Source organism: Scardinius erythrophthalmus (genome assembly GCF_964197995.2).
Source record: "Scardinius erythrophthalmus genome assembly, chromosome: 12".
In the NCBI taxonomy this organism is placed as follows: Eukaryota; Metazoa; Chordata; class Actinopteri; order Cypriniformes; family Leuciscidae; genus Scardinius; species Scardinius erythrophthalmus.
Window position 1 is genome coordinate 6,972,256 of NC_138232.1, and position 12,651 is coordinate 6,984,906.

General features: G+C 36.5%; 1 protein-coding gene across 2 annotated transcripts; it reads right to left on the reverse strand.

The window, feature by feature from the left end:
- Positions 1 to 266: 266 nt before the first annotated feature.
- On the reverse strand, positions 267 to 12,443 carry mov10a (Mov10 RNA helicase a). 2 transcript variants are annotated; one of them, XM_081380256.1, is made up of 22 exons: positions 12,217 to 12,443; positions 11,887 to 11,992; positions 11,531 to 11,703; positions 11,136 to 11,377; positions 10,770 to 11,025; positions 10,047 to 10,187; positions 9,786 to 9,948; positions 9,519 to 9,670; positions 8,588 to 8,758; positions 8,183 to 8,330; positions 7,928 to 8,089; positions 7,262 to 7,365; positions 7,061 to 7,158; positions 6,858 to 6,956; positions 6,640 to 6,751; positions 6,431 to 6,548; positions 3,699 to 3,890; positions 3,452 to 3,514; positions 3,231 to 3,356; positions 2,398 to 2,486; positions 1,398 to 1,510; positions 267 to 1,307 (listed from the first exon to the last, which is right to left on the reverse strand). In XM_081380256.1, the coding sequence occupies exons 1-22, from the start codon at positions 12,333 to 12,335 to the stop codon at positions 1,249 to 1,251; spliced, it is 3,006 nt and encodes a 1,001-aa protein (XP_081236382.1). In that variant the 5' UTR covers positions 12,336 to 12,443; the 3' UTR covers positions 267 to 1,248. The 2 variants fall into 2 exon arrangements, with proteins under 2 accessions (XP_081236382.1, XP_081236383.1); XM_081380257.1 differs by having other exon boundaries at positions 11,455 to 11,703; positions 12,217 to 12,435.
- Positions 12,444 to 12,651: the final 208 nt, after the last annotated feature.

The window sequence follows — 12,651 nt, forward strand, 5'->3', positions numbered from 1 at the left end:
GTGAGGTTCATCCAAAAAGAGTGAGGAAATTTGATATCTTCCTTGGGGTATTTTATGTTTAAGTCCATCAGAAGCACACAGATCGTTAAAATAATAACCATCTGTATAATTCTTGAAGGCATGGAACACTATGCCATGGATTTTAATTTATTAAACAGGGCATTATTGAAATACTGACTGCAATGCACTGAATGCACAAGGAACATCCCATTAGACTACGTACAAACTACACACTACTCACAGATCTTGTTCTTTATCTTTTTTTTAATGTACTAATTTGTGGAGTCCTTGATGAAATCCTCGATGCAGGAGTGATAATAGACCGCATGAGGACTACAGCAACCAGTCTTAGCATCAACCAGCTGTCTTCATATGGTCTCCTTTTCTCTGGAAGTATTCAATTTGATTTATTAATCCAGATTTTTATGAGCGCTCATAGTAACAATGCTTTGTAAACGGGACTAGTAGTAATTGTTTGAAAGAAGTGAAACCAACTTATGTTAATAAACTATTTTTTCGAAACAAAATAATGTTGCACTCTTTCTTCTTTTGTGTGAAATGACAGGCAATGAAAAGTAATCCAGCATACAAATATTGGATAATTTACTGTTGAAAAAGAATTTGGCAGGTATTTTCTGCCTTTTTTTCTTTTTTTAAGTACAATCAGAAGACATACAAAACAATACCACAACAAATTAGCAGCAATAAAGTCATGCATTCCAGAACATATTCTTAATGCCATGATATAAAACCTATTTCTTTAAACAAAAAGTTTCTCTAAAAATAAAAAAGTTCAAGATATATATTGCCATAATTTGCAATTACATATTGACATAAATTTCAGAACAGGTTTATATTGTTTTTAATAGCCATTTTAAAAATGTACTTGCTGGAAACACTGTTTCAATGAATTTGAAATGAATAATTGTTGGTAAAATAATGCTGTTTGAATGAAAGAAATGAAGTATTAATAAACTGTTGATTAGTAAAAGTGATATTGCGACTGGTCTTTGATCTACATCAGTTTGCATAATTTCTAGAATCTCAAGTATTAACTCAGTAGTATATAAATTGACTGTTTTGCTGAATAATGAAATGAATCGGTCATTTGCATTGTTTTACTGGCTGCAATCAATATTAGAGTGAGTTCAAGTGACATATCAATACTGCTTTACTGATAAAAAAGCAATTTCACATTTTCTCGAGATGTAAACTGATGGTCTCATTTGATTGTAGTGAATCTGGTCCTCATTGTTCAGCTCTCCACTCCGGGTGCACATGCTGCTGTAGTGGGCTCTCGTCCGTATCTAGACATGAACACGCGATGAGTCATACGAGCACATAACACACTCACACTTCAGGTCTGGATGTGTTACGTAAGGCTGCGTAGTGCGTACCTTCAGAGCTGATTTTTAAAGATGCCAGACGGCTGACCACATCCTCCTCTCCTTCAGCATCTTTGTAGTCAAAGCCAGTGTTGCCCTGCTCAAGCTCACAGTATCGGATAAACCTACACAATAAATGCACACTAATAAACTACTGCATACACTGTGGAACAGATTATCAGTTAAAGGGATAGTTCACCCCAAAATGAAAATTATGTCCTTAATTACTCACCCTCATGTCATTCCAAACCCGTAAGACTTTCGTTCATCTTCTGAACACAAATGAAGATCTTTCACAACTACCACTGTGACGCTTTAAAAAGTTCATAAAGAGATCGTAAAACTAATCCGTATGAATTGAGAGGTTTAGTCCAAATCTTCTACAGAGACACAATCACTTTATATGATAAACAGATTGAATTTAGGCTTTTATTCACATATAAACTATCCACTCACACATCAGTTGTGGTAAACAGAAGCTCAAGCATGTTCGTTTGACGTGCGAGAACCAATGAGGTTCATTCTTGTGTTACGCAGCACGTTTGAGCTTCTGTTTATATTTGCTGATCAATGTCTATATGTAATAAAAGTAAATTCATTCTGTTCATCATATAAAGCGATCAAGTCTCTTCAGATAATTTGGACTAAACCGCTCAGTTCATATGGATTAGTTTTACAATCTCTTTATGAACTTTTTGAAGCGTCACAGTGGTAGTTGCGTAGCTGTCAATGGAGGGTCAGAAAGCTCTCAGATTTCATCAAAAAGATCTTCATTTGTGTTCTGAAGATGAACGAAAGTCTTACGGGTTTGGAATGACATGAGGGTGAGTAATTAATGACATGATGTTTTGATATGGTATGTTATAAACAATGCTGGCAGCCAATCAGATTGAAGCTGGCTGTTTGCTCATTTTGAGTGCTACATGCTTCAAAATGGTCTGCAAGTTGTCTGCGGGGATGCCATTAAAGATTTGGACTAGTTGTCATCGGGTTACCATAACTAGGGTCTTACCTCTGCCAAGTAGGATCCTTGCTTAGGATAACTGGGTTTCCCACCACAATGAGCAGGGCTTTGGCTCTCGTCATGGCCACATTAAACCTCTGTGGGCAACAGAAAGGGTTTACTACAGGATGGCATCATTTCTCTAAACTAAGTCCAAACAGATGGTCAGAAACATGCATTAGGCCTCTTTTCCAAATAGTTCTATGATTACGAGCTTCTGTGATAAACTTTTTAACTTTTACTCTTGCAGCTAAAACAACCGGTATTAGATTCCACAAATGCCAACCAGTAGCTCTTGTTTAGCTCTATATACACTACTGTTCAAAAGTTTGGGGATTGTAAGCTTGTTTTTTTTTTTTTTTAGAATGAAGTTAATACTTTTATTCAGCAAGGATGCATGAAATTGATCAAAAGTGACAATAAAAACCTTTACAATGTCACACAAAAAAAAGTCCAATTCACATAAATGCTGTTCTTTTGAACTTTCTATTCGTTTTCAACATTGATATTAATAATAAATGTTTCTTGAGCAGCTAATCAGCATGTAAGAATGATTTCTGAAGGATCATGTGACACTGAAAACGGGAAAATTCAGCTTTGTCGTCACAATAATAAATTACATTTGAAATATATTAAGAATTAAAAAAAATGTCATTTTAAATTGTAATAATATTTCACAGTATTACTCTTTTATTGTATTTTTGATCAATTAATTGTAGCACTAGTGGGCGTATAAGAGACTCTTTCAAACTCAAACTTTTGTATGGTTGTGTATATGTATATATAATTGATTTAGTGCAGTAAAAATGGCTACTTATCCAATAGAGATTAAGTATATACACCTTCTCATTTGAGAGGAAGCCAATGTTGAAGTCTTGGTCCATCCTGACATAGTTGACGCTACTACGGACAGTAGAAACTATGATGACTTTTCTCTCCTGTCCCTGAAACTCTTCCACTGACCCCACCTGCAAAAGTCAAATAATCAAGCAGCAGAAATCACTTATTCTGAGTTCAGAGAGGCAATTTAAGGGGGAAAGAAAAAAGAAATTCACATGCCAACCTTGATTTCTTTCCACTTGTGTAACTCCGTCACAGTGTTCAGAGCTTTCCGCATTTTTTCCACCTTAAATTAATGAAAAAACCTTTTGTTAAAATGTAAAGATGAGTTTGACCCTTTTTTGCTCCAAATTTTGCCATTTTTCATTAGTAATAGAATACATTTTCTAAAAAAAAATTATCCAATAGGATTTAAAATCCTACATTTTATTCTAAGCTAATTTTACAACACAGTACTTTCTCAGTCTTGCCTGTTTCCTGTAAGGAGCGATAATGCCAATGTCATTGGCGCTGAGCTTTGGCAGGCCCTTCTTGCCCTGCGTTTCCATAAGCTTGTTGAGGTAGCTGACGATGACCTCGATCTCTGTCACGTTGAAGAATGAAGGACTGTTGGCCTCTCTTTCATCTTTCCCCATCACTCCATGAAACACAACAGGAAATCCCTGTTCGTCACAGAAACAAGAAAAGTGCTTTTTTCATTTATTGTACAATATCAAAGCTTCCTATTTTCGCCTTTTATTTAAAATCTTATCTGCATCTCCCAAAAGAGTCCACAAGTTCTGTCGTTATCAACCATAGTTCCAACAAACATACCCAAACAGCATCACAAACTGCTCTTGGGCACAATAAGCAAGCTTTTATCCCATTTAAATATCCTTACTCTATATATTTCAGCATGTCAACAATCAGCGCTGTTTTTGAGGAGGGCGCATGTGCATAAATGCATAAGGGAGTATGATATATGAGGGAACCTGCGATGAATCAAACTTCAAATAAAACAAAAGTGTATGCCAAATACTGCATGTTAATGTGATAAAAAAGTACTGGCTTTCTGTTGTGTATGTAAATGAACTATAATAATATTAAATACATTACTTGCGAAGCGAAAACGAAAAAAGAATATATTTTGAAGAATGGTGGTACTTCCATATTATTATTTGTTCTTACTATAAAAGTCAATGGCTACCATCAACTCTTTGATTACCAACATTCTTCAAAATATCTTCTTTTGTGTTCAGGTTTAGCACAACATAAGGGTGAGTAAATGATGACATTTCATTTTTGGGCGATCTATCCCTTTATTGACTGTCCTATATTGTTGAACTAAAGTGGTTAAGATGACAGAGGTGTGACCGGTTTCGGTAAATTAGTTTAAACAACAATGCATCATACTATGGTGGTTAAGCAGTGAGTTACATCATTGTACGGGACACGCACCCCTGAATAGTGACACATGCTCTAACACATAGATAACTCGACAACACTCTAAAAAATAAAGGTTGTTTGTTGGCATTTATGGTTCCATGAAGAACCTTTAACATCCATGGAACCTTCCCATTGCACTTAAGGTTTTTTATAGTGGAAAAGGGTTCTTTATATTATTCAAATGTTCTACAGCAGGGGTATTCAATTAAAGTTCCAAGAGGTCCGGTCTCTATGTTTCCTTCCCAGCTGAGGTTTCGACAATACTTTTTTGGAACAGTTATATTATTAGTATCTATTTTGCTTCTTCCTGTGTTTCTGCTACTGTTGTTATTAAAATAACCGTGTCATCTGCAGCTCTTAATGTGACGCTTGAATGAAGCACATTGGGCTCTAGATAAGAATATTATAGATATAGCTCCGAAAGATCATTACCATAAACGAGCGCTTGTGGTGTATCCGCTTCGTTGTTTTGACGCTCTGCTCACTTTAATCTGTAGAAACGGTAAAATGGCGCAATTATGTCCCGCGGTCCGGATGGTCAGCCATTTGAATAACACTGTTCTACACACTAAGAAACTTATCTGGCATCAGAATCAGAAACCTTTATTTTTAAGAGTGTAAAAACACCAGGGGCCTCATGTATCAATCTTGCGTACGCACAAAAACTTTGCGTACGCCAGCTTTCACGCTCACGGTCGGATGTACTAACAGTGAAATTAACGCGAGAATGTGCGTTCCTCCACGCCAATTTCATGTCTGGCGTACGTATATTTCTCACTGTTTTTGTCCGTTGGCGACTCTTACAGGCAATGAAGTGAAGTTGCAAACATTACACAACGAATTGTTCTACAAGTCTATCGCACCACCACCTGTGGGAAGCATTGCTATTAATTTGCAATTTATAAAATAATTTACATATATTGTCACACGAGCCTTATGGGAATATTCTATCAATTATGCAATTAAGTAAGAACATATAAAAGCATATGCAAATTGATACAACCCTTAGTCTATAAATAAAATAAAATAAAATAAAATAAAATAAAATAAAATAAAAAATAATAATATCAAATATAATATAATATAATATATATAATATAATATATTATATATATAATAATTTATATAATAATTTATATCATAATAATAATAATAATAATAATAATACCGCATTGACGGCATCAGCCAAACTCTCCCACTCATATTTTTTCCTTTTGTTATTAATTCTGGAGGACAAAGTTCCAAATAAAACATTTTTTTCTCGTTTCTACCTCCGATAGTAGCACCTCCAATTCACTTTCTGTAAAGTTTCGTTTCTTTAGCCGTTCGCTTGCTTTAGCCATTTTCTTACTGCTTTCTTTTGCCAAAGTGGGCTCATTACCATATTTAAATTGACTTAATTAAGGGAGGAGACTGGGTGGGGCGTTGTGCTCGTGCATGTGCGCTCAATTTTACGTGAATTGGGATGTACAAAGAGAATATGCGTGGGATCCTTCATACGCAGAGATGCATACATCTGTTTTTTTTTTTGTGCGTACACACATTTACAGCTTTGTCCGTACGCAATGTTTTAGTATGAATTCAACGCAAGTCTTTGTACATGAGGCCCCAGATTACACCTGGTTTAGCCACTTTACAATGTGTTTAGTATATTTCGGCAAGACTGATTCTGTTTGAACATCTAAATTATCTATAAAAAAACAGCAAATTTCTTCGCTTCTTGCATCTTCGACACACAAAAAAAACCCAAATGAGCTTTTGTGGAGCGGTCTGGTACCTCTTTAGGGAGATGCTCCCAGCGACAGAAGGCCTCCCGCTCCATCTGGTTTGCAAACACCTGCAGCTCATTCTCATAGAAGAGCTCGTTGGGGATCTTGAGGATGGCGGGATGAGACCTGGGATGGGGTGAGAATAACTCAATTATAAGTCATCCGTCAACACTTATGACATCAAAAATTGATGGGAGAAAAAATACCCCATCGGTACCTGTAGTTGCGGAGAAGTTTGGTGACGAAGCGAGTGTCATATCCAGAATGACCATCCTGGCTCTTCTGATAGAGAGAGTTCTGTTTCATTAGCCTCTCCAGGAGGGACTGACCTGTTTAATATCAAACGATATCTGTTAGGACTGAAATCTAACTGGGTTAAAGAAGAAACAACCAATGTAAAAATATAAAGGTAATCATGAAAAATATTTTGAGTACTCAGTCCGTGTAGTTGTGCCAGTGGAGATCTCAAAACAGGACCCAACTGCTGCGGGTCTCCGGCCAAAACCAGCTGGCCCTCCCCAGGGTGGAGCAAACCTTGGGCACAGAGAGCGAGCGCAATGTAGAAATAAACAATCTGTTTTTCCGTTTGTGCTCTAATTCATGTTCTCATTCTCCTCTCCCAACCCTTCCTCCTTTACCCGCAATTCCGATGATACACTCAGGCTCCACGGCTTGTCCAGCCTCATCTATGAAAATGTGTGTGAAGTGACCTATAGCAAAACCTCCTGACACGAGCCTGAAGAGCACACAAATGAATATTCCTTTTAAGCCATCACAGCAGAACATCCTAGCTAGCACAAGGTAACGTGACAGAGGATATGACTGGACTGTGACAGTACCTTCCAGCGGTGACCAGTGTAACCACAATGACAGTGTAGTTCATCAAAGCCTTTTGAGATGGGAGCAGGAAGCTGTCCTGTTCTTTATTCCAGTTACTGTGTTTCTGTAGGAATGGATATTTAGGAATACATCTTCTGTTTTATTAATATAGTTAAATATTATAGGTTAGTATGATAAATATAACATACATTTATTAATATATATTTATTAATATAAATACTTCACACATTTTATTTATATTAAATATTTAATATGATATATTTATTAAATATAATGTATATATTAAATGTGTGTGTATATATATATATATATATATATACAGTATATATATTAAAACATATCAATATTATTTAAATAGTATATAGTTAAATAATATATAGTTAAATATTATGGGTTAGAGTATTAGAAATATATATTCATTCACATACATATATATATATATATATATATATATATTTTTTTTTTTTATAATAATATTATTAATATTAACATTTGTCAATCCTGAAACAAACTGCATTGTACTGTATTCTGCACAGTGTAATTTAGATGCCATCTGCATATTCCATGTATACAGAACATTTGTGCACATGATACATACATCCTTCAAAAAGTATGAGAAGAATGGTTGTATGCCATTCTGGACATACCCCATGCATATGTCTTACCAGCAGTTTCTGCGGTACAGTGCGCGGGTCTCTACTGGGGGCATACAGTCGGTAGAGGCGATGGCCGTCCACATATCCTAATAGCCTCTCACACAGGAGGTCACAGGCACTGTTTGAGGGAGCCAAGGCCAGGATATGGGTCGTGGCTTCTGACTTATTCACCTGATGCAACAAACAAACACACATGAGTCATGAGTCACATAGATGTTTAATACTGCAAGAAACACATGAAGTAGTCCTAATGAATGCCTTTACCTGCTTTATGGCTTCCACTACTGTGACAGTTTTGCCTGTACCCGGGGGTCCAAAGATCAAGTAAGGTGCTGGTCTGGATGAGCCTGACAGGATGTGTTGCACTGCCGCCTTCTGCTCAGGGTTGTTCTCTAAATCTTTGTTGAACATCCTGGAGGATGAACACAATTAGATTTTATGAATTTTTTTTTTTTTTTTACACACACACACACACACACACATATATATATATATATATATATATATATATATATATATATATATATATATATATATATATATATATATATATATATATATATATAGCTCAGTTACATTTTGTTTGTGTTCCTAACTTATTGACATCATCAAGGAGGAAATTCCTAACACATGTGTGGATGTGCTGTAGCAGTCTATACGAGTGCAGACCTGAGATTTGGTAGTGCAGTGTGTCCAATGCTCTTTTTAGAGGGGAACAACACATCGCCCAGTTTGTGCTTGACAGCGAGCTCCACCGCCCTGTGCTGAAGATTCAAGGGGAAGCGATTGATGTTGAACTCCACATCAAACTTCATGTTGTTGACAAACTTCTGGAGAAGCCTACAAACACAAAACCAAAAAGGAATAACTTTTTACAGCTTGGATAAGATGCGTCCAAAACCAGGGTTTTATCTATTAAAAAATGTGTAACATTCTGGCTAAGGATTTGTTAACTATTTTGTCATTGAGAAATGTAAGTTCATGGTTTAAATGAAGGCTATTATATTTTTAAGACTTAATGAAGGCTATTAATGTCTGTCAAGTTTGAAAAACGGTTGAAAGAAATATTATATTTAATATAATATTATTATATTTCCTTTTTTTAATGCAATTTATTCCTGTGAATCATTACTCCAGTCTTCAGTGTCACATGATCCTTCAGAAATCATTCTAATATGATGTTTTGCTGCTCAAGAAACATTTCTCATTAATATCAATATTGAAAACTGTTGTGCTGCATAATATTTTTGTGGGAACCATTATACACTTTTTTTCAGGATTCTTTGATGAACAGAAAGTTCAAAAGAACAGCATTGAAATTGATTTTTGTATTATAGCAATGTAAAAGTCTTTATTGTGACCTCATAAATTTAATGCATTCTTGTTAAAAAGTACTAATTTCTTTTTAAAAAAATCTCACTGACCCCAAACTTATTGATCTGAGATTTATTTAGTAATTTAGTCAAACTATTTAGTAATTCAATATTTTATTAAATATATAATTAATTAAAACAGTGCATTAAAAAATATTTCACAATGTACTTACTATCAGTGGAAACTATGTAGGTTAACAGTGTTTCTAATAGTACATATTTCTTACTTTTTTGAGAAGCCGAGTTTAACTCTCTCAAGTTCTACACGATGGACATAGCCTTCATAGACTGTGACGGGCTGGTTCTTGTCCTTTGACACACACGCGTTCAGTTTATCTCCTCGCAGTACGGACGGTCTGTTCTCTGCCACCCCTGGTACCTGAGTTAAAGAGATAAAGTAATCATAAAAAAGATCGTGATTGACATCATGATATCTGTAGTAACATCTGACATAAACAAGAACACATTTGGTGATTATTTTGCTTCTCACTCACTTTGAGAATGAGCAACCTTTTGTTTTCTTTGTCGAGGGTCATGGTCTTGCCAGAGAGATCATACTTCCTGATGTCCACCTCCATCTGAATCTCTTCCAGGTATAGAAGGAGGTGAAAGCGCTCAGTGTAGTTCTTCATGCAAAGCGCAGTGTCCAGCACTCGCCTGAGAACAAACAGATAAGACCAATGCACACTCAGAAAGAGAGAGAGAGAGCTGTGTTTTCAACACAATTTCTTTGTTCTAAAAGAGTCCATGCTTGCCTCACTCTGGGAAGTTGCTGTCTTACTGAGGGTGATAGGTGCTCGGAGTCCTCCAGCTTGTGTCTGGCCAACTCCTTCAAGTAGGCTGGGTACTTAAATGTTTTCAACTTCACCATAATCTCCAGATTATGTTTGATGAAACTATAAAAATAGAATGGGAAGAAGAGTGATTCAACAACACACAGAATCTGCTTACCATTCTAGGAAGTGAGCTGCTAGTATGCTAAAAGGTAGATAGAAAAGATAAACGACAGACAGACACATATATATGGATACATGGTTGGATGGATGGATGGATGGACAGACAGACACATATATAGACGGATAGATAGACAGATGGATAGATAGATAGATAGACAGATAAATAGATGATGGATGGACAGACACATAAACGGATAGATAGATAGATAGATAGATAGATAGATAGATAGATAGATAGATAGATAGATAGATAGATAGATAGATAGATAGATAGATAGATAGATAGATAGATAGATGGACAGACAGACATATATAGACGATACATAGAAAACAGATGATGGATGGATGGATGGATGGACAGACACATATAGATACATAGAAGGATACATAGAAGACGGACAGAAGGACAGACAGACAGACAGACAGACAGACAGATAGATAGATAGATAGATAGATAGATAGATAGATAGATAGATAGATAGATAGATAGATAGATTAGATAGACAGACAGATAGATCTAACCTCTCAGGTGGGACCCCTTCTTCCACAATCCTGTTCTCTGAGCGGAGTCGTCTGTTCTGTTTGGGGTTATATGGGCTCTCTGGGCCCAATGTTTCAGCTAGTCCAGTCTGAACCACTGCCTCCAGTTCCCGGACTATGCAGAAGGGCTTAGCAGGACCTGGAGGATCCGCCTCTGGGCAGAACTCAAAGTACATGGTGGCTGGAAAGTGTCCGTGATGGTGGACTTTGTAATGCACTTCAACAACATAACTCTCACCTAGCAGGAAGACATTAATGTGACATTTTTGTGAGCATTTGACAACCTATATACATTTTCATTTGTTTATCTATCTATCTATTAGATAATGGTCTCAAAGTTTTTCTCACCTGGACAGAGGAGAAGAGGAGAAACACGGTTCACTCTCCTCTTATCCACGAGAGTAAAGCAGCGCATCTTGTGCAAGGCTGTGTAGTACGTGAAGTAGACGCAGCTCTCGCCCCGGTTTACGATGTGAAACTTCACCACGGACAGCTTCCCTAGCTCCTTGGTGATGAACATAACCTTCCCTTTGGTGGCCTTGGGGTCAGAGGTTATTTCAACACCTCCTTTGTCTTTGGTGAGCTGAGGTCTAAAACAAAGACAGACACATCTGACAATGAGTTTCAAAAGGAAAATGTGTCATTGAGAAGGGAAGCCTGTAATTACCTTCACACTATTAATAATATAGTTAAAGTTGATTTTATTTTTCCTAGACAGCCAGAATTATATCTCTGATGATCACCGTTTCACTCTGAGTTTGTTGAGGATTTCTGAAGCGAGCTTCTTCTTAGGGGTCAGGACAGGCATAGTGGTCGGAGGAGATGAGGAAGAGGATGCTGGGACAGAGTCTGTGGCTGACATGTTAGTGTTCTGCTGTGTGAAGGACTTCCACTGATCGCAGTAGTACACACGCACCTGTCAGGAGGAAAAGAGAAGAGAGATGAAAACGCAATGATTTATCTTCTTTGCTTAAAAATCGAATTGTAATGGCTTGATGCTGAAGTTAAGTAGTTTGTCACTTTTATGAGTACACTAGAAGATCTCAAAGCTTACAGAAATGGACCCAAAGACACAAAATATGATCATTTAAGTTCTCACCTTTGGTTTTCCGTGAAATATAACTTTCCCACGCCCTGTAGTAGCTTTGTTGAAAACTTTTAAGGCATTGATCACACTGGAAAATGAGGGTTCTTTTCTTCCATCCCTGAAAACAAACAATAGCATGCAACTGAGTTCAGCCTGGAAAAACAAGGCTATTGCTTTAATGTAAAAAAATGACAGTAATATCCCACACAAACTAAACGATTATATACAAAACACACTTATTACAAAGACAAAATAAAGCAAAACTTGACATGATTTAATAGCATCAAATAGATGAGTCAGACTCAGACATTGAACTGTTGACTCTGAGTCACTGTTGCAAACCTTTTAAACTCAAAGTTGTAAATATCCCGAAGTTCGTTTATGTCTGTTTTCGAGATCCTCTGCCCCAGAAACTCGAGGAAATCAAGCCCTACTTCGTAAGATGTTCTGAGCGAAGGCATTGTGCTGTTGTTTATATGTCAGTAGTGTATGTTTAGGATGTTGTCTGGTATAAGGCTAGGCGATTCCGGAATCGAAACTGACTGAATGCAGTCTAACAGTGACCAAGCAAGGGTACATCAACAAATTACCGCACTAAGGAGGATTGAAATTTTCTTCACTATTTAAATAATGCACTTAACTGCTCAAAAAAAGAAACCACTCCATAAACATTAAAGAGAGACAATTTTTCTAGCTTATATTTCGCATTTAACGTTACTGGTCAATATAACGTTAGGTGTAAATAAAATTCCATAATGAGAAACACTCTTTTGCGAC